Source organism: Temnothorax curvispinosus, unplaced genomic scaffold, assembly GCF_003070985.1.
Source record: "Temnothorax curvispinosus isolate PA1 unplaced genomic scaffold, ASM307098v1 QBEX01005075.1, whole genome shotgun sequence".
NCBI lineage: Eukaryota > Metazoa > Arthropoda > Insecta > Hymenoptera > Formicidae > Temnothorax > Temnothorax curvispinosus.
The window spans coordinates 405179-429703 of record NW_020214855.1 but is presented as its reverse complement, the minus strand read 5'-3'; the positions used below and the strand labels follow the sequence as shown (position 1 = coordinate 429703).

Below are 24525 nucleotides of genomic sequence, written 5' to 3'. Positions count from 1 at the left end.
GTATGTCTTCCCAGTCGCACCAAACTTTTTGATACTCCGATACAGAGAGACCTCTCGGAGAATCGAAAGAGTTTCTTCGCCTATTTAAAATTCCACATTGTATACTGACTCTTTTTTCCTATTTATATTGCGACATTTAAATAGCGTACAACGCGTACACAAAATGTCCCGAAAATTTACCGAGTGCAATAAACATGAAGCGAAATTGTCCGCTCAAGGAAATGAGCTTTTTGTATCGCGTCGGGAAATGAGACATGAAAAAGAGAATCCTTTTATAGTTCGCCGCGACACTTGCGACGAAGCTTGGGAATTCGCGTGGAAAATCGCGCTCTCGGCAATCACGGGGAGGTGCAAAATTTTCCGTTCCGCATTTTCCGTTGTGTTCCCGGCGTTGCATTTGTGAAAACGAACAATATCCTGCCTGATTGTCCGCCGCTGTCCTGCCGAGAAGCATAATTTCCGCCCTGCGGAAAATTCGCGAGTTTGCTTCCCGCGGAGGAACGCGCCGCTCTCGCCACAATGGCAGAATAACGATTTTACGCCACCCTTAACGAAGTTATATCGGTGATCTCCGAGTAGTTCCTGCCAGCGTTTTCTTAACTTTCTTCCTCCTAACCCCTGCCCCCCGCCCCCCTCCTTTCATTCAGAATCGACCTATTGTTTTGCACGCTGCGTTTTATTCCGCTTATTTGGATACTCTCGCGAAGTCAGTAACCTTTTCCTAATTACATTTCCGACTCTCGAGTCGGAGTTGAATTGCATAATTATTGCGAGATAACGGAGTCGCCTGTTGTTCAACTACGATAACGGCAACAACTTGACAAAATAGAAGAAATCTGTTCTTTAAATAGTTATCTTTTTTTACTCTGAAAGTTACCTCCTTCATTATGGTTGGGAAGTGTCGGATATAAAATATGTTAATTGATATTTACATTAAATGTCAATTGTCAATTTCGATGATGTACGAAAATGATCAAAGAATCCACAATTGGGGAAAAAAAACTCGAAAGAAGGAAGAGAAGAAGGAAATTCGATAAACGGCGAGTGCAACATTAACATTCCGCCAATGTATATTATGATAGAAACTAATATCTTCCACAGCATTGTACGTGCTAATGAATACAAGGGTAACGTTGAAATACTAATGAGTGAAATGGTCTCTAACAACACGCGTCAGCCTCATTATATCGCTTTTTATTGCATAGCTAGCTCGTTGTTTGGTAAATTCTAATACCACTGTAGCGAATAAACCGTTAGTTTCTCTCTAAACAGAGGGACTCGTAGTAATACTTGCTTTCGCAAAATCCTCTCTTGTGCCTTGATAATCATAAAATAACAACCTACGTTGTTGTTGCTGGGAAACTGCCGACAATCAACGTAAGATGTCTTCATCGTCTATCCAATTGGCGACTCGTTCCTCTACTTTCCCCTCAATTATCATACGCACGCTTTTACTCGATGATTTTATCCAATACATCAATACGCAAAACATCAATTTTCTACTGTGCTATTACTACTTTTTTTATTAGTACTATGTTACTTGTTATTGGATATTTTTCTATGATACGTGCTAGATTGCCGATGAAATATTATCATTGTTCTTTTTCACGATCCGGAAATGCTTGTTTCCTAATAACGGCGAAGTAACGAGCTTAATCCACCGTAGCAGCGATAAACTATCGGCGATTCTCGAGGCAAGAAGGCCACCTCCCTTCTTGCCTCGGCAACCTTTTGCCTCGGCTTTCGCGTTGGTCCTGCTCCCTTTCACCATCTATACACGGATGGCACGAGCGAACCGTCTCATTAGCTGAGACCTTATATGGCGCTCAATTAAGATTTTTACCAGTCTTGGGTAGGTAAATCCACATAATGAACACGCGAGCCACGTTGGCGACTCGACGGAGGAGAGAAAAGGCTTTATGAGAACACGGAGAAAGTTAGGTATATATAATGCATGGCTTGCCCAGATTTTTTGCGATCGACCGATTTTGCATCGGCGGATGCATTTCTCAGAATTCTGATCTATAAAATTCACGCATGAAAATATTTAAATATGATTTTCTATAATTACATAACTTTTTGTTTAATGCGTGATTTTTTAATTATATATTTTATCCTAAGTATTTTACCGCGCGCGCTTGCAGATATTTTATTTTAATATCTAGTTAGCGACAATATATAATATATATTTTGCCAGCAGCGATTTTACCCATTTAATAAAATGGGGAAAAAGCTTTGAGTTTTTTATAAATAAATTTAGTAAACGACTAAATCTCGTTAACGAACGTATATAATTATTAGCGTGTCGAACGGTAGGGAGCGATTATTTTATGTTGAAGTTTCCGCTAGAGCAACAGTTGTAATTGGCATCTCATCAAAATATAGTACTCATCTCCGTGCATTCACGGCTTGTCTTCTCCATGCGACTCGCAATCCGGTACTTCCTCTTGTTTCCATCACAGGCTCGTGTTAAGTCCAAGAACCATGACCGGCTTAAACTCCATTCTCAATGTCTCGCGACGGTAATCTCAAGACGAAGTTTATCTTGCTGCACTATGCATAACGACGGACACAATAGGATGCGCTATTCATGCTCAGAAGATTAAAAACATTAACTAAATTTATTGCAAGTTCCATCATTCGCTGAAATGCTAAAATACTGGATATTACCAAGGAAAGAGGAAACTAATATTTCCTGGCTAATTTAAGGAAAGGATATTTACAAAGTAACATAAAAAATCATGTTTTTTCCACTTTTTTTCACAATTTACATTTTATTATATGAAGAAGTTTTTTAAAGAAGCGCATTATATTACAGTTATATGTTTTGATGCATATAAAAATTTTTATAATATAAAGAGTTAAATATAATATTACTTAAGGCGTGTTTAATAATGAAATTCCATACACACACTTTAGACCGTGTGCCCTGCCGTTTTACACGTTCCTTTTTCCTCCGTGGATTATTGTGTCCAGGCTTGCGCTTCGAATTTCGATTCGTGTTTCAACAAGCTTTACTCGATAGTCGAGGTTGCACGTTTTCCGGCGCACGCGTTAGCCCGCGACACGAACATCGGTCTCTAACAATTATTCGAGGACATAGCACGTTCAACCGGCTTCCGTCTGCCGGTCGAAATTATCGTGTGTGTAGATATATATTTTGTTTTATTTTACACACATACAAACAAACACACACACACACACACACACACACACACACACACACATATATGTATATTATGCAATTTTATACATATATACATATATATATTTTTTATTATAATTATAATTTTATATATAAAGCCATATGGTGGAAAAGCAATTGGTGCGTTTGATCTATCGTTTCTCCCCTTCACTGTCAGTCCCCTCACCAATCCCAAACTGTCGATTGCCATGCCATTTCTGCTCTCTCCGCGCCGTTTCCGCCATAACGTATATACATCCCGGGCGATTTATTGACTTAGGTACTAATATGTACGTACACTTAGGTAGTATATGTTGGTAGGTACTGAGACCGATGCGGCGCGGTGGCGCGCGGCGGCGGACGTGTCGCAGCCTCTCGATGTTAAGGTAAAGGTACCAATACCCGGACACTTAAGCATAAGAAATGTACCAATATCTGGACACGTATCTGTGTCTGGATACCTTTAAAAAAATATAAATTTATGAAAATAACGTTTGGATATTATAACTGAAGTTTTAAACTACAAGAAAAATTACTTTTATCTTTGATTTTAATTCGCGTTATACTTATAAATAATAAAGATGTCCGGATATAGGTACATGTCCGGGTATTGGTACCTTTACCTTACCCCCGACGCACTCGAGTTCCGAGTAACACAGCTGATGCGAAGGAAACGGAAGCATTGCGATCCGTGTTCATCTCTGCCCGCTCCGTCTTCGTTGCTCCCCACTTAATGACTGAAACGGATACTAATTAACGACTATGAAGATGAAAGTCGAACGCAGAACGTTTACCTCGCGTCATCCGTTTGCTCGTCGAGCGATCTGATATTATCAGGCATTTATTGCGTCGCACATTGGCGAACTCCGCGTTTTACTTGCGCGTCTCGACTGTGTACGTTTACGCGGAAGGCCCGATCGATCATTGCCGCGTCTTACTGACTCTCTCCGCTGCTCCAATTTCTCGTGTATACGTTTGACTTGAACGCCCCGATCTAATTAGGGTAACTAAAAGAGCACGTTGTTAATCAGCTTTTAAGGTCGAAGTAAGCGCGGTTTTCCGCAAAGTCGGCGTATATCTTCAGGCTGCTGGCCCATTCTGGTTATAATTGAAGAGCTTATCTTCAAGCTATTTTATGCTCCAAAGCTTTGCGGGAAAACTTCATAACGCGTAAATTTTATTATTTGTATTTTGTTTAGAACTGCTTCGGAACGATTTAATTGTGCGAATTGAAATATTTTACGAAACACGATACAACCGAGGCGTGAAACGCTTTTAAAAGATTCGACAATATGGGTACATACTCTTAAAATGTTTAAATCGTAAATTTCAGCAAGCTTTCATCTTTCAGTTTCTGCGACACTACTTTTGTGTATTAGTTCAGGAATACTAAGTGTCTACCCGAAAGCATCGTTTACTCACGCGATACAGCTTAATTCCCGTAGCGTAGCCGAGAATCGATCACAAATTAACTGCCAATGCAACTCCTCTCCTCTCCATTCGCTTCCTCTTCTCCGTACATATCAGCCAATATTTCATCGATCTAATGCACGCTCCACTCTCTCGCACGATTCGACTAAGTTTCCGGGAAGCGCCGCTAAGCGCGATGCATAAGCCACTCTCTGTAGAACAGAATTAATAACTGTCGAATTATTAAATAAGAAAAAAGTTCCCTCTCTCGTGTGTTTCTCGGCGTACACGCTCTTCTCCTTTAGGTCGCAAAATCTTGCGAAAGTACGGACGAGCGATAGTTAGTCACCGCGCGGCTTGAATATTCATAGGAAAGGGGGATTGTCGGGGCGCGCGCCCTGTCCCTCGGCGGGGGTTTATATTCATGAAAAGTCTGAAAAGCTTCGGTGGACATTACGCAATTTTAATACGTCGCGCTAGCTTCTACGAGAGAGATAGGAAAAAGAGAAAGAGAGAGAAAGAGAAAGGACGATGACTCCGAAAGAGCGAGGTTGAATCTCCGACTACATCCCGGCGGTTTTGCTCCGTAAATCCGTATTACAAATTACGCGAAAGCACGGTATTAAATATCGTTCATTTAGAATCTGTGCGCGCGCACTCTCTTTCTCTCTTCCCCTCTCTCACCCCTCTCTGTTTAGTATATATATATATATATATACCAATTTTTTATAAAATTTTATAAATTTTTTTTTTATAAAATGGTATATAGAATGTATACCATTTTCACGCGAAACATACGTTTTTCGGTATGAGAGACGCGTACATCAGAGATATTTGTATTTTGAATAGGGCGAATCGATGATTTGGCTTGGAAAAGCAACGAGAAGAGGACAACAGCAAAAAATAAATATCATTATATAACGCGTGAAGCTTCTCTGTGAAAATATGACAGATTCAATCTCGCTTTATCACGTTTGTAATAAGGAGTGCACACATTAGAAATCGTTCCTACGTACTACATCATTTCAAAGAATTATTTTTGGACATAAAAGTGAGTGCGCATTTACTTGGAGATAAGCCGGTTCTTTTTAAAAGCTGTTCCATTTCCTCTTTTTTGCCGATAGAATTCATTCGACAGCTTTTATCGAAATTTCTATTCAGTTAGACCGTTTGACGGGCGGGGAGGGGGAGTGAGGCGTTCATTGCTCTCCCAGTGCCATTCCTTTTCATTAGTCACGATAGAGGCGTTAAACGCTGAGTTGTAACCGCGTAATTGCGGAAAGACTGTCCCCGATGTTGTTTTAACCGACCCTAATCCCTCTCGTTCTCGTCTTTCTTCTGCCGACACAGTACGTCTTCGTGGTGATGGCGGTGCTCGTTCTGGAGGCCGGGGTCGGCGCGCTGGCGCGCCTCTACGAGGAACAAGTTGGCCCTGAATTGAAGATGAATTTGAACCGCACCTTTCTCGAGAACTATTCCGTGCGGTCCCGAGAAACCGCGGCCATCGACCAGATGCAGAAAGAAGTAAGTACGAGTGCCTCACATCGCATCGGGAGGAATTTCTTTATCCGTTTCTCAGATCCGTACGCACGCCCGTTTGCGCTTGAAGAGTTCGCCGTCGAACAATTGCGAACAGAATAGGACGCGCGCCGACCGGCTATTCCGAATTCCGATATCGCGAACACCGATGCACGCTCTCTCGGTATCTATTTCCTCCCTCGTTGTCATTTTTATTCCCGTTGCATCTCTGTACACACTGCGGACTCCAAGTAACGTTTTTCGCGTGGTTTCGATTCGTGGCGTGCTTCATGTTGTTACGGTGCTACCAGAAATACGCAATACGATACCGGCGTCGAGTGTTTGCTGAAAACGTTTCGTATGGCTTGTCAGTACGTAACACGATCGTCGTCGGCAGTGTCCTTCTAATCAGGAAACGCGGTAGCGTCTCGCGCCAATTCACGCATAGCGAGGTCGCGTAGAACGCTGATACACACTGTGGATATACATATATTACATATATAATATAGATATATATTATATATGTATATACGAGATCCTGAATAAACCTGGCTTACATTTTTGTATCTTATTACGGCTAAAAACCGATTGAGTTTTAATTGTGCTTAATAGCTGGGGTTTTTAAATTATATAATAAAAGTGTTTTTAGTTTTTCTCTCCGTGCCTTATGAACAAAGATATTACAATACAAAGTCCAATTTTTAAGAAACGTTTACGTCGACCGCGTTGATTCTCGTACTTTCAACAGGGAATAATAGCATTTCCTTAAACAACAGACATATTTCTTTTTTCTTCTTACTTTCTTTCTCTCTCTCTCTCTTTCCTTTCTTTATTACTCATCTATCTATTTAACTAAAAAATAAATATCTGTACAAAATTACTTTTTTTAAAAAGTTGAAAAAGTGAGCCAAGAGTACATACTCGTTGTACTAAACCCATTAAATTGTTTCATTATTTGTACAAAAAATTTGATATCAAAAACTTTTTTAAAAAGATAATTTTATACATCATGGATGACGCAGCCGATTTTCGCGAGCGATTTTTTCTTGACGAAAATATAATCCCGTCGATTGTTTAATTCAATTTAAATCGGTGTTCGTTATTTTTTAACACGGTAATGGTAGTTTCAACGCTACGTGCTCTTACCCGTGTCCTTGATTGGTAGTAAGCCACACCCGCGTCATCTCGGAGTTGCTCGACATTAATTTACGAATGCAGTCGAAATGGCTCGGTGGCGGCTTTTGTGCCCGCGATATCACGTGGCGGGCACTTTTATTTATGTCCTCCGCCGACGATGGCACTCTCTTACGAGGACCTTACAACAGTAAATCATCGTTATCGCGTCGCGGAACAGTTTCCGCCCATTCGCTATAAATCGATTAGTGCCACAGTGAACTTGCGGCGAAAAACTTTGCGGTTTCGTCTCATACTTTTGCGAGGGATGTCGTCGCTTTGCGCGCGTCATCTCTCTCCCGAATGCACTTATATACATCCCGCAAAGATCTAAACGAAGATTTACGTCTAGATCGAAGTTGTTTGTAATCGTAGGATTATGCTGCTCGTTATAATTGCAGGATTAACGGTGGTGGTAGTGGCAGAGGATTATGCCGACCGCGTACATATTGCCCGTTTCAAAGGGATGTTTCCATCGCGTAGGGAATTAATCGCGTGCACGCTGTCTAGATCCACTTTATGCCGAGTGCAGCATCTTGATTTGGATCAGACTTGTAAGCGTACCTATACACGTGATGCGATTTACGGTGCTGATAATAGCGCGGGGGAGCTAAGTCGCTCCCGCAACACCCATTGGCCCTGATAAATCGAGCCTTGCAATTTCACCCCCTTCTGTCGGATATCCCATTGGCCGACCGAGGATTTTCGTTTCCATTTCTTCACGCCGACCGAGTGCGCGATGGCGTTAACCCCTCCCCCCTCACCTCCTCGTCTTCGCCGAAATTGGCGAAACCGTCGGGCAAGCGGGAAATTCAGGATCCGCATTTTATTTATACACAGAGGATCTACGTGTACAAGCATTTCAATCCGTTGGGGAAATCGAATTTTACCGCGACAGCGGGCTCGTCGGGGAATTTTTAAGGCGACTTCGCGAACGGAAATAAATGTCTCGCATACGTCTGTACCTGGTGAACGCGCACCGAAAATCTTTTTGATGTATCTCCCACGGGGAATATTCACTAAAAATTTATTCATCTCTACGTTTTTTCCATATTTTTATATATTTTCTTGATTTGGACTTTATCTTACCATTCAGGACAAAGTGGAACGATTTTCTTATCAATATCGAACGACATTGTTAATGCTAAACGAAAGAACATATTTTCTTGCTTACATAAGATTCGCGCATCCTTTACACAGTTCTTTACACGGTTGTAAGAACTTACAACGCGAAGGTCGCATCTGATATGTACGAACGTCTACGCGTATACACATTCAAGTGCATTTTGTGCCCTTTTTTCGGAGAAAAGATTTCTTCGATCTTCCTCTTTTCAGACATTGGTCCTTCGAATCACCCGAGAACATCCATTCAGAAGAGTAAATAATTGATCGCAGTCGTAGACGTTGCAGCAAATGCTGTTCTAAACGAGTTTGTCAAATATCTCTCTTCAATTTTTATTTCTACCTTGCTCAATTTGCTTGGTAAATCGAAATTTTAAAGAGGAAGATTATTTATATTAAAATTATATCAAAATATAGAATTTTTTGTTGTGAAACATTGTGGCTATTAATAAATGAAGAACGTTTTATAATGCTAGGCTCTTCTGTAGCTAGTCCGGCCTCTAAACTAGTCCAGCGCTTCTAAGACGACGGGAACGCCGAATTATACGTGTTCAGGAAGAAAGGTGAAATGCGTTGACCGTAACGCCTACGTGTATACAGGATCCGTAGAAGTGTTTATCGCGACTAATGGTTCCGGCGCGCGATGAATCCCACGGGATTACGTGCCCGCATTAAAGTTACCATTTAACTTGCTGCTGCCGCCGAAAACACGTTTCTCACCTCCATTAATCTGCCCCTCTTCATTCTTCATCGGCAGCCCTCTCTGACCCCTCTTTTTCAATGACTCCGCGGTGCCCCGTATGACACGTCCCCTTTATCGTTATTATCGTACGCGGTTATTATCGTTGCCATCGCCGCTATCATTGTCCCCCTTCCTGCGTCCCGCTTATATTTTAATCCACGCATCGTAAACGGATCTGGAAAAATAGGAAAGATAGGCCTATCGTTAAAAACGACAAACTCTAATGCAGTTTAAAAGCTTGTCACTTTCTTTTTTGGAACACGATTCTTTATAAAAAATTATATGTTATCAACATTGTTAAGAAATACGATGTTACGTAATGTCCCGTGATCGAAAGTGTCATATTTTTATGTATTTTTCCGTGAATTTTCAATTTAATTTATTTTAATTTAAAGTCACAAAATTTTTAATTATCGAACCCATTTTCTCCTTCGTTGCGGAGTAATTAAAAATTTCTTCGATAAAGGTGGCTGAGAATATATTTACATAACGGAAGCATGGCATGGAAACTACTCCATCTGCTTTCGTGAGCCTCCCCAATATTATCGTGAGAGACATTATTATTGAAATTTGCAGTTCAAATGCTGCGGTGCCTTGAGATTCGAGGACTGGCTCGTGAGCGAGTGGCACAAGGACGAGAAGGTCCTCAAGAACGGCAGCGTCGTACCTGACAGCTGCTGCAAGACGCCGACGTTACTTTGCGGGAAAAGGGATCATCCCTCCAATATTCAGTACACGGTACGTCTGCCGCGACGTCTCCTGCCTTCCTTGGCTGATTATCAGACGTGACATTAGCTTCAATTGAATACCGTTCAATTTATCTACTTAGAAAAAAAGTCGTAACTCTTTTCCTTAAATATGGCATTATTATAAGATATTAAATACCAAATATCATATTAATAATTTACAAGTTTATACCTTCAACTTAATTTAGATAAATAAGCTTCTGTTCTAATATAAAGTAACATAATTTTTATATCGATATTATGTCATTTCAGGGCTGCATTTACAAGTTCCTGGAGACGACGAAGGACCACCTGATAATCTTAGGCGCCGTCGGACTGGGCCTGTCGGTCCTCGAACTCTTCGGCATCGTTCTCGGGTCCTGCCTTTATATAAAGCTCAGGCACGACTTTGACGACTGAGAATTACTTCAATGCCCCGAGGGCAACAACAACGGCCAGTCGTGGTGCAGATACATGCAGAACAACCCGGAGACCATTTGATCGTCGGAGTAGGGGCGGAGGAAGAACGCGCGATTACAGCTGCGGGATCGTACGGATGAAAGGGTACCATCCTCGGCTGCGGACTTTCGTTTACCACTCTCTCCCCCCAACGCATTCAGAAAGGTATCAACAAGTGAAAATGGAGGTAACGATAAAGAAACGGCGCCGCCTTCGTCGATCGTTGCCTCGCTTCCCGCGAACTTTGCGCAAATTACGTGATCACGGAGGACAATCAAAGAGGGAAGCGAAAGTTCCAAAAAAGGTAAAATCACAAATTGTAAAAATCAATCCGACGACGTCTCGGATTGCGGTCTGAAGGCAAAAAGGTGCTTCTGATCGTTGAATACTTGTGCAACGGAGCTGGGTTTAAAACTCGTGCTCATTGTCGACGATATTAAATAGATTTTTTCAAAGACGGTGTTATTACGGGATATAAAAAGACGGAAAAAAACTGAAACGTATCACGAAGATTGCTTCTAAAATCGATCGGCTTTGTTCGTGCCTTCGTAATAATTTATTTCTCCATGATACTGTCTTTGTTGTGTCGTTTCGGAATTTTTACGAGCTCGCGGCAATGCCACGACAGATTTTAAATCCAGCTTTAGTGCTTTTTTTAAACAACACTCCCACACAAGAAATTACAAAGATGCAAACAGTTTTGATAAACAAACGTGCGTGGGCGCATTTTTTGGCGGTACGCAGGACCAGTGTAATTATCTCGAGTATATATCTAAGGTCTTTCGCGATCAATGCAGCCGATTGACTGCGCGACTCACGACTAGCCGAAACTGTAGTCCTCGCTGTCAGTGGTGTTTGAATATTTCCTGTGGTATTTTTCTCCCAAACGAAAAACAAGCCTAGATCCTTTTTTATATAGCACATCGTCAGCCCACGTTGACGTTAATTACACAAGCTCTAATCTTCTCCGCCGAATGTATAATATTTTACGAACTCGGCGAAAATTTGCACGCGCGAAAGCGCCGACCCCACTCGATACTGCCATTGCAAATTTGCACAATTTTCAATCGCGATCTAAGTACCGATTACATCGTTATAAGAGCCATGACAAAAAAGAAACTCTTTCGCGTTTCTAGGGAAAAGCTACGTGACTGTCTGACTTTTCCCGCGTAACAATAAGATCTGATCGAGTCGAGTAATGTCAATTTTCCTGCGATCGGATTGCGCGCATTATCGAGTTTAGTTTACATCACTTTTTTTTCTCGGTTCGCGCAACTGCGTCGATGGATAAATAAATCGGAAAACCCACCTACGGCATGGTGGAAGGAAAACAAGGTGTGCTCTTGCGCATCTTTCTGATCAACCAATAAGTGCGTTGGGCCACTAACTGAATTACTTTGTGTATTTACCATGGACAAGATATGGCTCTCTTTGCTTGTATAATTCTACATTGGATTTCCTGTTCGTCCGTTTCTGAATTGTTAAATATCACTCCCAAGTACTTATACTCATTGCATGGGGTGATTTTTTGTTGATTTTCCAGTTCTAGTTGGGATGCTTCTAAACCTATACATAGATATTTTGTTTTTTGAAAAATATTATTCATTTGAAAAAATATTATTTATTTGAAAAATTTGAATGAGCACCTTGTTTTCCTTCCACCATGACCTGACGTAAACACGATAACCGGATCGATCTGTATCCGGCAGCGAAGACAAGGCGAAAATCGACTTGATAGAACTGCAAACAGTGCCTTGATGATATTGTTAAGCTCAGAGATATTTTAGAGTATACACGTTAAAAAAAGAGAAAAGACGTCGTAAGGCGGTGTAAATTATTAAAGAGGAACCAGCGGATAGAACGGAAAGGAGAGACTCTAGCATGTAATAAATTTCACACACGAGCAGCATGTATATATCCGTTGCTTCGCAAATGAGTACAAGCCTTTGCATGCCCCACATAGCAAAATATATCACCAAGATATCTGGAACTTGTCGAGATATCATGAGAATATCTCAGAGACATCTGCAAGATTATAAAAAGCCATGATAATTTTATCTCAGATATGATATCTGATTCTGCATATATATCGGATATCTATGCCTCATTTAAAAGCAGATATATTATGTTATACAGGGAAAAACTTTGGTACGTAACCAAGCGGTCCAAATCTTCTCAGATTGTTTTATTGACTACGAATAAACTTGAGTTGATCTACATAAAATATAAGAGTTAACTGTGAATCGGCCATATATTCGTATGCAAATGTTGCAGAGATATCTTTTTCAAAGATAAATGTGATATCGAGTAATGATGCCCTACAGATATTCTGTAAATATCTGAAAATAAGATATCTCAGATTTAACTTAAAATTGTAGGCATAAAGATATCTGGCTATATTTCAGATATATTTTGCTGTGTGGGACATTATTTATGATAAACGCTTTCATCCGCGTCGAAAAACGAGAGCGCGCGCCGTTCGAATCGGCAATTGTAAGTTGCAGAAATTTTTCCGCCGATTTCTACGAATCGATTGTCCTCTCCCCGCACACCTCCCTATTGTGTCCCGTGCGAATTTTGATACGCAAGTTATATTCCGTGATTCCAACACAGCCGATCGTTGACAATTACAGCCTTGCAATTGCGGATTCTACCGATGTTCTTGCGCTCAAGAAAGTCTAAACATATTTTACTACTGTACCTTTCCCAGACAGCACAAAGATGTCTAAAAGATGACTAAAAGATGACAAATTTTCGGCTTAGATGTCTTTTCGTTAGAGCTTAAAGTCGACTAAAAAATGACTAAAATATTACTTATGTCCCACTAAATGTCGTCTTATAGCTGAAACTTATAAGATGACTAAAAGACATCTGATATTAGACATCTTTTAGCCATCCTTTAAAATTGTATTGTAGACATGTTTTCGTTCTTTATATTATATAAAAATTTAGTTTATAAATGAAAAGTTGATGTTAATAAACCTTAAAGTTATGGCCAGTCCATTAAAAAAAAAAACAAGGCAAACGTATATCGTCGGTCTGACAGACCAATGCGCGGGTATAGGAAGGTTAAACGCATTAGAAAAAGCGTCAAGTGAGATCTTTTATACGACTTTTCGTTTAGTTAAGGCCCGAGCACATGGAAAAACTTAAGCAGTAAGACATAAGCAGTAAGGAAATCAACGGCACTGATTCGCTACCGTTTACGTTATGTCTTAAGTTCTGGACTGTAATTGGCTGATTTGCTTACTGCTTAAGTTTTTCTATGTGCCCGGGCCCTTAAACAGTCGACTTTTCGTGTAGTTGGAAAGACGTCTTTTAGACATCTTTTCGTCTAGTCAAAAAGATAACTATAAAAAAACGTCTTTTCGTCATCTTTTAGTTTTATGTGCTGTCTGGGTTGCGTCATGTTATTTTAATCTTAATATTATTGTCCTCTCTTTGCTATTATGTATACATATATATTATCGATTAGCGTCTAGGCGAACATTATACATATTGTACATATCAAACGCTATTCTGTTACAAATAAATGTTTAAATCGTACCCTCCCCGCCTCCCCTTTGGAGAATTGGCCTTTGAAAATACCGATGTATTCTTCTCTGTACCCGGAACGGGATCGAGTCGACGAGTGTCGGTAAGTATTCGGCAAAGTGAATCATTATTCTCTAAAGTATTCCTGTTCTCAGCACTTTGTGACATGTCTGCGCGATCGCGCGGAAGAACTTTATGCGCGTTTGTCTCATTCGCCAGTGAAAGTGGTTTCTCGAATGTCATCTCGGTGATTCCGCGTTGTTCGCATATTGCACCATCGATTCAAGGTGCGTCAACAGCATGTTGTTTCGAGTCCCAAAAGTGACGAACAGCCAAGCGAAAACCGCGAGAAGGTCTTTCGATATCGTTATCTTCTGCCAGCCATTCAGCTCCTCCAGAAACGTTTCCTGCGCTGTATTCTGGAAAAAATTATCGTATATACAAGCGTGAGTAAAGAATCTGCAATGTTACACGTGTCTCTTCGCTGGCTGTTAAGGAGGTTCGCCTATTAGTCGAAAGTCAACTTAAAATCTTAATTTTTTAATATGATTTACATAAACACTTTACACAAATAATCCCAAAAGTTGAGCAATATTGACCGTATAGTTTTTTTGTTTTATTTATGTGTATTAATATATATATATTATTCAGAAGTTAACCACTTTGAGCCTATCGCCTCATGAGAAACGGTCGCTCTGAGGTAAATGATCACTGATTTAGTACACACTTAGCCAACTTAGGACTTTGAAAAACTAGCATTTGACAGATGAAACATCAAAAGGATTGCATAAAAACTTTAAAAATAGGATTTTACCGTGTGAATTTAGAGATTTATTGTCACAATTTGGGATCGCTGTATTGACATTATTATTCAATCGTATTTTTGATTTCAGAATAGTAGACAAACCTCCTTAAGTCGTCACGATATTCTTACGTTCGACCACGTTTCGTTGATACCATGATAATGCAACAAAGCTAACTGATCATCCACCTTTGACGATGCTTGATGGAGTCCGAAAGTTACCAGATAAAGCAGAACGGCGATCGCGGTTTTTGCATGATCCATATAAATCTCGCGCAAGTGATCCATATCAAGCCGCGCCAGATCGAATCTAAAACAATTAATGTCTTCCCTGAAGTTAACGATATTTAAATGCGAACGTAAATTAAGTTTTCAGTCAAGTCTTCCTTCTTAAATGTTGAACGTACTTATCGAAGATGGAGATGACGCAAAGAGCGACTAGGAAGGAGAATATATTCGCATACATTTCGGAGAAGACCGAATAATTCGACATGAATTCCATCGAAGTATTAAAAAAGACATGAATCTGCAACCACAAATCAGATGATATTCATCTTTTAAAATTGGTACCACAAACTGGTACTACCAATCTGCGGTAATTGAGGAAAAAACGTTTACCATTATGAAATGCAAAAATGCCATCCCACCCAAGAGACCTTGATAAACGAGACCTGTGCACTTCCAAAATTTCTGTGCCGTGATTGCCACCTTTATCAACGTGTACGTTCGTGTCTCTGCGGAATCGCAGCCTTCTCTACCGTTTGTCGCGCGCGTCGTATCATTTTCCAAAGCACGTCTCGATCCGCCAATTTTCACAGCGCTAAAGCCGCTCCTGCCTTGAATATAAATTGTATCCGTAGTCAATTCCGGAAGCGGCACAGCTTCCTCATATTTTGTGCGCGCATTTTCTTGAGCCTTCTTCAAGATCTCGGTGATGGGCACCTCGTCGTCCGCTTGCGTGGAAAATTATTAATTTACGTTATAGATTTTCATTTTTGCTCCGCGAATGTTTAAAATTTCCCTAATGCGAATGTGACCTTTTAAAAATGCGTTAGAAAATTTATTTCCCCTTTCGACTGAACGTTCCCAACTATTTTAAAATTTAAATTCTCGATTAATCAATTGGAAGATTTTAAGTAGATTGCAATAGGAAAGAATCTTCGAACGGATTTTTATCAATTTTTTTTTTAGTTTGAAGCTATTCTTAATGAGACGTAAAGGATATTATTCTTTCTTTACCTCGGGAAACATTCCTTCTTCTTTTTCGTGATTTATCAGCGAGGCTATCTTCTCTGTCACTGTAGCGTTTCGCGGAAGATCCGGTATCTGCTCGATCGTGATCGTGATCTGCCGTGCGTGGCCGGGTCCCGAAGTTTCGTCTTTCGGTCCGTTTACTGCGCTTCCTCCTTCCCCCGAGAGACCTGGACGCGAATCTTTCTTCGCTCGTATGAACGTCGGAATTACGCGCTTTTTCACGAGCCGAGTGTAACGAGTCGGCTTTGCGTGACTTATTATTGCTCTTGGTATCCGGTGACTCGGTCTCCGTGTCTTCAATGTTATCTTGTCTCCGAAGAAAACTCTAATTGTAAGATGTTGAATGGTGAACTCAATAATAATACATTTTTCTATTTATCTAAATAAATAAATAAATAAATTCCCTGGTGCCTCTTGACCTGGGTTGATAAACTATAAATAATTGACAAATAAAATGCCAACCATCACACATGGGATTTGCCAAATTAATTATTAATTAAAGTAATATAATGACGTTGCGTTGCTGTATTTCGACATATAAAATACGTATCGCCAGTGAATTAATCAGTCATTTATTTTTAATTGAATATTAATTATATATAGTATAAATGTGTATGACTGTGCAAAATGGTTGCAATTTGTAATTTATGATTACCATGTCTAATTAAGTGAGATTACCGTGTCAATTAAATTAATTAATCACGCTAATTACACTAATGATGCTTTAAACTATACTTTCAGTTTTCTTTATAATTTTCGTTCCATAAACAATACTGACTGGTTTGATTTCTCGGCTATAGGGTCGGCTCGAATCTTCCGAGCTACTCCATCGTTTCTGCGACGGCGTGTTACTGTGTTTCACGTAGCTGTCGTTCTCCACAGCGCGAACGGAAGCTCCATCCTCGCTGTCATTCTGCTGGAGCTGTTCACCGATCGTTGTAGATCTTCGTTCACGAGAACTTCGACTTCCGCGTGTCATTTTACGACGCTCGAATAAAGCATCAATCGTTCAGCTGTCCTCCCGTCGACTCGCAACAGTCGCAACCATCTCGCGATTAATTTCAAACGCATACGCAATAAGTCCTTATTTTCTTTTAAAGCATTTGCAAAATGCGAAATTATTATCCGTTGTAAAAATTTCCGTAAATTGAGCGTGTTTAACAGTACAACTTCGCAGCTGATCATCACAGGGGCGACTGTCGTCCAATTCGCCCCAAGACCATTACGAGACGCCCATAGTAACGCTTTGTTGTGATTATAAAACTGTGTGGCGACCAGTTTAATCTATATTTATTGGGGGGAAATTCACAGCCGGCATTGGTGTACAAAATTTCGGCAGTGAACTGAAAAAAGTAAGCAGTGGCCTATAATATTGACGGCATTGTCGTCAATGGTTGGGGAGTGGTAATAATGACATGTGGCAGTGGCAGTGCAGGAGGTATTGCATAGCATTGCTAAGGCAGTGTCCGAATTTTATCCGGCATTGACTCGGCAGTACGGCAGTGGACGCCCCCTACGTTTTTTTAGAAAATACATATATCCGAATACCTAATAGATAGCACTATGTTGACTACATCTTAAACAACGTTATATTTCCAAAATGTTTTTACGCTATCTTAAAGCAACAAAATAGCAACAAATTCTGGTATAAACGTTTATTCGATTTGAGCACTCTATATATTTTTTTTTGCATGGGAGGCCAGCTTGACACAGATTCTAGCCCCACCACATACTAAAAAACTCATAGAGTGCTCAAATAAAAAAAAAAAACAATACACCAAAATTTGTTGCTTTTTTGTTGCTTTAAGATAGCGTAAACAAGTTTTTGAAATATAAGGTTCTGTAAACAATGCCACTAATAAATACTGCATCTTTGACCGTTATCTACGACTTTGATGGCTAAAAACTAAGTAAAAAAACTTGTTGCTCAGCTCTTTTTGGTCTTAAAATATTCTATGGACCGTGCCCTATCAAAATATGCAACTTACGATTTTGTTGCTCGCCCCTAACTGCAAATAAACAAATTATTTATCTCCTCGTCGATCGTTATCTACGACTTCGATGGCTAAAAACTAAGTAAAGGAATTTGTTGCTCGGGTCTTTTTGTTATTTAAATATTCTATGGAACGTGCCCTACCAGAATATGCAACTTACGATTTTGTTGCTCACCCCTAACTGCAAATAAACAAATTATTTATCTCCGCGTCGACCGTTATCTACAACTTCGATGGCTAAAAACTAAGTAAAAGAACTTGTTGCTTAGCTCTTTTTTGTCTTAAAATATTCTATGGACCGTGCCCTATCAGAATATGCAACTTACGATTTTGTTGCTCGCCCCTAACTGCAAATAAACAAATTATTTATTTCCGCGTCGGCCGTTATCTCGTTATCTACGACTGTGATGGCTAAAAACTAACAATAAGTAAAAGATTCTTTTACTTTATAGTTTTAAGACCAAAAAGAGCCGATCAACAGATTCCTTTACTTAGTTTTTAGCCATCAAAGTCGCAGATAACGGTCGACGCGGAGATAAATAATTTGTTTACTTGCAGTTAGGGGCGAGCAACAAAATCGTAAGATGCATATTCTAATAGGGCACGGTCCATAGAATACTTTAAAACCAAAAAGGGCCAAGCAACAAATTCTTTTACTTAGTTTTTAGCCATCGAAGTTGTAGATAAAGGTCGAAGATGCAGTATTTATTAGTGGCATTGTTTATAGAACCTTATATTTTGAAAATTTGTTTACGCTATCTTAAAGCAACAAATTTTGGTGTATTGTTTTTTTAAATTTGAGCACTCTATATGTGTTTTTTAGTATGTGGTGGGGCTAGAATCTCTGTGTCAAGCTGACCCCTCACCATGCGAAAAAAAATATATAAAGTGCTCAAATCGAATAAATGTTTATACCAGAATTTGTTACTATTTTGTTGCTTTAAGATAGTGTAAAAATATTTTGGAAATATAATGTTGTTTAAGATGTAGTCAATATAGTGCTGTCTGTTAAGTATTCGGATATACTTACGTAGGGGAGACCGGGGCTAACTCGACACAATTTTTTTAAAGGCAATTTTCAACAATTAATTAAAATTTTCAAACAAATTTAATGGTACACATTTAAAGAGCGTTCCTTCAGGTACAAAATTGCTTAAGAAAATTTTGCTGTACGTCGCTTAGTTTTGCCCGAAAGCTCGATGAAAGAGTAGACCATTTTCGAGAGATCAAAAAAATTACTTTTCACTATCAAAAACGCTTATGTCGCGTTAAAAATTACACTATAACTCAGAATGTTACCAAATTCCGTTGATAATACTGGCACATAAAGACGCATTTACAATAGGAAAGGCAAGTTTCTACGATAGATTTAAATTGCCAAAAAGCCTAGTGTCAAGTTTGCCCCGGTGTCGAGTTAGCCCCGGTCTCCCCTACCGTATTTTCTAAAAAAACGTTATATTTCAAAAATGTTTTCACGCTATCTTGGAGCAACAAAAAAGCAACAAATTCTGGTGTATTTGTTTTTTGGATTTGAGCACTCTATATAGGTTTTTTATTATGACGACAAGCTGCCCCCCCCCCCCCATTTCGATCGCCGTTTCCTGCTAAACGGCTTGAGCAACAAAATCCGGACTAGAGCAACAGCACATAAATAGCACTAAATTTTTTAATAAGTGCGGATTTTTTTGCAATAGTGGGGGGGTTAACTTAATAGAGGTGGCATTGACGTATAATAATGGACAGTACGCGACAGTGTTCATAATTGCATGGCATTGCCTTAATTTTATATTATTTATATATAGGATTGACGGCATTGTAGGTATTGACTAAGCATTGTCGGCAGTGTATGAAAATGTCGGCAGTGTTTTACAGCAATGCCAAAAATCGGCATTGGTGTACAAAATTTTGGGTTGTGAATTCCCCCCCAATATTTATGCTCGCTTTGACTCATCCAAAGCAACAAATCAAGTGAGATATTCAGAAATAGGAATTTATATTTTAAAATGTGGACGATTTAATAGCCATTTCTTGATTAGAAAACAATTATTAAGTTATTTAATTGAGAAATTATTATTCTTAGTATAATTAAGACAAGGAAATTTAAATGTATAAAGAGCTGGGGGCACGGGTTTCCGTTATCCGATCAAGCTGTGAACTTTGGCAAGGATTATTTTTTTGTGAATTGGAAACATTTTGGGGGGTGCCGCAAAAAAAATTTAAAAAAATTCTTTTGTCGAGTAAATAAGAACTACCCTAATACATATATAATAGACTAATTTTTTGTCGTAACAAGTTATATAAATATTAAATTGTTGATATGTTAATTTATAAAATAATTCCTTGTCTCGTGTTTTTTTTTCTTATTAACGTATTTCTGCTAATTTCGTCAAATTGTGTTGTCGTTGTAAGACTGAAATAATAAAAGATATCAGAGTGCAAATATTTAATTAACCAAGTTTTAATAAAAAATAACTATTTTTACAAATATGTTACAACCAGATTGACTGTGCCATGCCAATACTATTCTAGTTAATAAATATTGCAGTCAGTAATGTAAACAGCTACATATTTAAAATATATACATATTAAAAAATGTTATATAAAAAATAACGTTTAGACATTGTTTGTTATCTCGCGGTAAGCGTTCTTTCACGTCTTGACGATTTTCTCAAACAATTTCGCAATTCCATTATCGAGAATATATAAACGGAATATATCAGCAAGAAGAATATATAGATTGAAATATTTTTATTTTCAGAGATATAGAACATTTTTAACAACATATATTTAAGAAATTTCTATTGAGTTATTATACTGAATAGTATGTAATTTTCACAAAATCTGTACAATATACATAAAACATTTACAAAAATTGATTTTCATTTAGTATTAAATAAAACTTGTATTTTATGACAAAAGCATCTAAGAGTAATTATACTAAATATATTGTAAAAATAATAATTTACATCCAGTTTTATTTAGTTTTAACTTAAGCTATATCAATAAGTCTTCACAGGATTTCTAAATCACAATGCCGTATTTCTGGATGATTTTTCTGAAAATGAGAATAGATGAACAAACTATATTATTAATAATTTTAAATTACTATAAATTTATATATCTATATATTGTGCTACATATTATTACATAAAACGTATATTTGTATACCTTTAGTTTTAATTCTATTCTATCAATTTCCCCACCAAGCATATCTACGATATTTTCGCCGTGTTTCAATAAAAATGCCTCCAATTCATCAATATTTTGCATGCTTTTCACTTCCTATAAAAATATAATATAAATGACGTTTGTTGATATATTAACATACAACTTGCAATAAAAAATATAAAATCTATACCTCCAGCATTGCAATAAGGTCATGTTTATCTAAGTAAGATCTCGTGAGTTCTCGCCCATCAAAATCCAGTTCGGCTTTATATCTCACTAAATTATTACCCATATCAATGCCTTTCACGTCATGAATTGCACGAACCTGAAACGTACAAAAAATTTTAACATAAAAACCAATATTTAAAAAATCGATTAAATATTGCATAGTCGATTTCAGCGTTACCATTATATCCGCTTCTAATTCAGCATTAATTTTATCGAGATTCTCTTGCGATATACTCCTTCCTACAAGCGCAGCAACGTTCGAGTAGATTATAAAGGATGCCACTCCACCGAGCAGACCGCCAACCAGAAGCGAACCAATAGCGTCAAACATCGGATTTTCTAAATATGAGGTCAAGCCCATACATCCAGCTGCGACAATGACTCCAAGTACCTGAGAATGATACAAAAATCTCTCTGAATGCAAGATATTTGGAAAAAAAAAAAATAAGAATAACGACTTACAGCTGCAAAGTCTTCCATGAGTACGACGTTCACAGACGGATCCTGTCCTTCCAGGACAAACTGTTTAAGACTTTCTTTCTTTTCCTCCGCGCCTTTCTTTATGGAGTGTAATGCCATCATTAAAGTAGCTCCTTCAGATAGCAGAGATCCACCCAAGACGAAGTACGCCCAAAAGAGAGAATCTAATGGCGCGGGAAAAAGAAGACCATGAATTCCGTGATAGATGGAAAGACCCGTACCAACACAAAAGATCCCCACGCCCGATATCAATGAGGAAACGTACTTCATATTCGTATAACCATACGGGTGATCAGGATTGGGATTCTGCAAAATAATTGGCATAAAACAAATTAAGCTCGGAAGATCCCGAAATTCTTCGCGTGAATAATTTATTTACCTGCACCGATTTATGAATACCGTACGCTAGAATCAGCTGATTGCAGGTATCCGCTGCAGAATGTACACACTCGGAAAACATACTATGTGAGCCAGTATATAACCAAGCAATTAACTTGCACAAGAAATTACTGGCATTTCTGGAAAAGAAGAAATTAATCGAAGAAATTTACATAATTACATGCATACATATAAATTCAGTACGTACATGGCAATCGCAGTCAATACCACTTTGCCAGATCTTCCAAAAAGACCTTCTTTCTGAATTATCTCTGTTTTGCTGCCAATTTCCCGTCTGTAATCTCTCAATCTTCGCTTGACCGTAAAAACATCTACGATGAAAAGCTTGTGTTTCAATCTTTGTACCAATTATTATTCTAAGAGAATATTCCTATCAGATTATCAGGATGTATATAAATGATCCTGTAAGATGTGGACAAACAATCTCTAAGCGCAGATATTCTCTGTCTTGAGCAGATATTCTTTTTTATAGGGACCACTTTGAATTAAAGAAACAGAAGAAAATAAGAGGATATACATATTTACTTTGCTGATAGATCTTCCGCTCAACTTCCTTCTTCAGAAGTTCCTTCAACAAAGCCTCTCTGGATCCCCAGACTTCTAAAGCTCTATAAAAAGGCAGAACTATAAAATATTTTCAAAATCTTCTCAATATATAAGAGAGTATATAGAAATTTATTTAAAAAATCGGTTCTATTACTTAGCCTCGACATCTTTCCTCCAATATACTGTAATAGGCGGTTCAAGTTCATACGGAGAACGTCTCTTTGTTTTTGGCAAAGTCTCCAGATCGGAAGGCTTTAATAAAAAATCTGCCATAGCCCTCACGGGTGTAATAAAGTTACGTTCCAAAGAAGATGTCGACTTGTCGACTCTGATTTTCTTTTTCGCTAAAAATCAGAAGATTAGTATTTAGAATTTAAATCAGTGTTTATTGTGATACCTTTTTTCGACACGTCATCTTTTGATGGTTCTTTGGATCCCGTAGGCTGCTTCTCAACAAGCTTCACTGTCTGTCCCCTTTCCTTCTCCTTTTCATCAGAAATAACTGGCTCTATGTCTAATACTCTCTCTTTTAATTGGCCTAGTTTCTCTTCATTTAATTCTATTATTCTCTGCTGTACCTCCTCAGCTAGTTTTACTTCAGACTTATCTTTATTAGATTTTGCATCGTTGGATGAAAATCTTGTCGCGCAAGTCCATCTGCAATCCCCATGCCTGCCTATCTTTTTGTTAGCAACGATGTTTTGAGAATTCAAAAACGTATTTACTTTGTATCGTGTACCATACTTGGGCACTATTAAAATACTGGCGTGCCTTTTAATCGATCCAATTTGGAATATGCACAATTGATCGACATGGTAACGGCATGTTATGTTACGAATATAGTTGACAAGATTATGGGGCCGATGTAACATCCTTATTTTCACCCCTTTCCTTAGACACACATCACTTAACCTATAAAACAGTAAATCGATTTAAAACATATCACCCTTAAAAATAAATTCTTAATAATTATAGAATAAAAAAAACAGTGTAATGATACTATCTTCAGGAATTATTTGGATCATAATATAATAAGAATGTATACGAGATAATATACGTGCTAGGAAAATGTTCACTACAAAAACATTCACCTTTCCTGCCTGTCAAAATCGCTCACTACAGTCACTACAATAAGCACATTGTCACTATTGTTAGACAACTACCAACAACTATAAGATATTATGCTATTATAGTTCAACAATAGACTAGTTACAATTAATCTGCCCTAAATCTAAATATATAACGATATTAAATGACAGAACGACGATCGACGAACTGTCAATTTAAGATTGGCTGCGTTCAGCGGAAAAAGCAGCTCAGTAAACGCTCAGTGATTCTTTAATACGATTGGTGCTTGCCTTTGGTTCTTCTTCGGATCTAAGCGTAAAAACCAATCGTAATAAAGAATTACTGAGCGCTTACTGAGCTGCTTTTTCCGCCGAACGCGACAATGTCAAATGGTACAATCGTAGACAAAAGTGATCGAAATTCAAAACTCCGGAATATCTTTACCTCATAGAAGTTAGCCGGACAACTTCGACTTATGACATTTTTTTTTACGAATCGATTGTTACTCGTTTGTTATTGATTGTTAGACTAATTAGAACGTTTGTTAGTTAATTCAAAACTTTAAAGGCGTTTTTTTCGAAACACAATTTTTTAAAACGGCACGCAGCATAAGTCTAACAATTTTCATTCTATTCACTCCAAATTTTGACCATATCTTTAACAAATAATTGCCCCCTTTTTTTTTTTTATCAAAAATTGAACTGTTTACTTCAAATGCT

The 24525-nt window shown here is 38.4% G+C and overlaps 3 protein-coding genes across 5 annotated transcripts in view; 1 reads left to right on the top strand and 2 right to left on the bottom strand.

Moving 5' to 3' along the window:
* The window catches only part of LOC112454474 (CD151 antigen-like), a 97870-nt gene extending 83991 nt beyond the window's left edge, over positions 1 to 13879 (top strand). For both annotated transcript variants that reach the window (XM_025015897.1, XM_025015898.1), the window contains 3 exons: positions 5945 to 6118; positions 9726 to 9887; positions 10148 to 13879. In XM_025015897.1, the coding sequence (XP_024871665.1) occupies positions 5945 to 6118; positions 9726 to 9887; positions 10148 to 10294 (483 nt within the window). In that variant the 3' untranslated portion in view covers positions 10295 to 13879. The remainder of the gene's footprint in view (positions 1 to 5944; positions 6119 to 9725; positions 9888 to 10147) is intronic.
* A 90-nt stretch (positions 13880 to 13969) lies between these two features.
* LOC112454472 lies at positions 13970 to 17119 on the bottom strand. 2 transcript variants are annotated; one of them, XM_025015895.1, is made up of 6 exons: positions 16702 to 17119; positions 15909 to 16248; positions 15288 to 15622; positions 15077 to 15195; positions 14802 to 14979; positions 13970 to 14286 (listed from the first exon to the last, which is right to left on the bottom strand). In XM_025015895.1, exons 1-6 carry the CDS (start codon positions 16900 to 16902, stop codon positions 14107 to 14109), a joined length of 1353 nt encoding a protein of 450 aa, XP_024871663.1. In that variant the 5' UTR covers positions 16903 to 17119; the 3' UTR covers positions 13970 to 14106. The 2 variants fall into 2 exon arrangements, with proteins under 2 accessions (XP_024871663.1, XP_024871664.1); XM_025015896.1 differs by having other exon boundaries at positions 14205 to 14286; positions 14775 to 14979.
* A 3592-nt stretch (positions 17120 to 20711) lies between these two features.
* On the bottom strand, positions 20712 to 24075 carry LOC112454462 (zinc transporter 9). The gene is made up of 11 exons (XM_025015878.1): positions 23830 to 24075; positions 23136 to 23650; positions 22893 to 23082; positions 22718 to 22800; positions 22380 to 22503; positions 22173 to 22311; positions 21776 to 22099; positions 21492 to 21704; positions 21276 to 21410; positions 21086 to 21199; positions 20712 to 20972 (listed from the first exon to the last, which is right to left on the bottom strand). The coding sequence occupies exons 2-11, from the start codon at positions 23608 to 23610 to the stop codon at positions 20928 to 20930; spliced, it is 1842 nt and encodes a 613-aa protein (XP_024871646.1). The 5' UTR covers positions 23611 to 23650; positions 23830 to 24075; the 3' UTR covers positions 20712 to 20927.
* Positions 24076 to 24525: the final 450 nt, after the last annotated feature.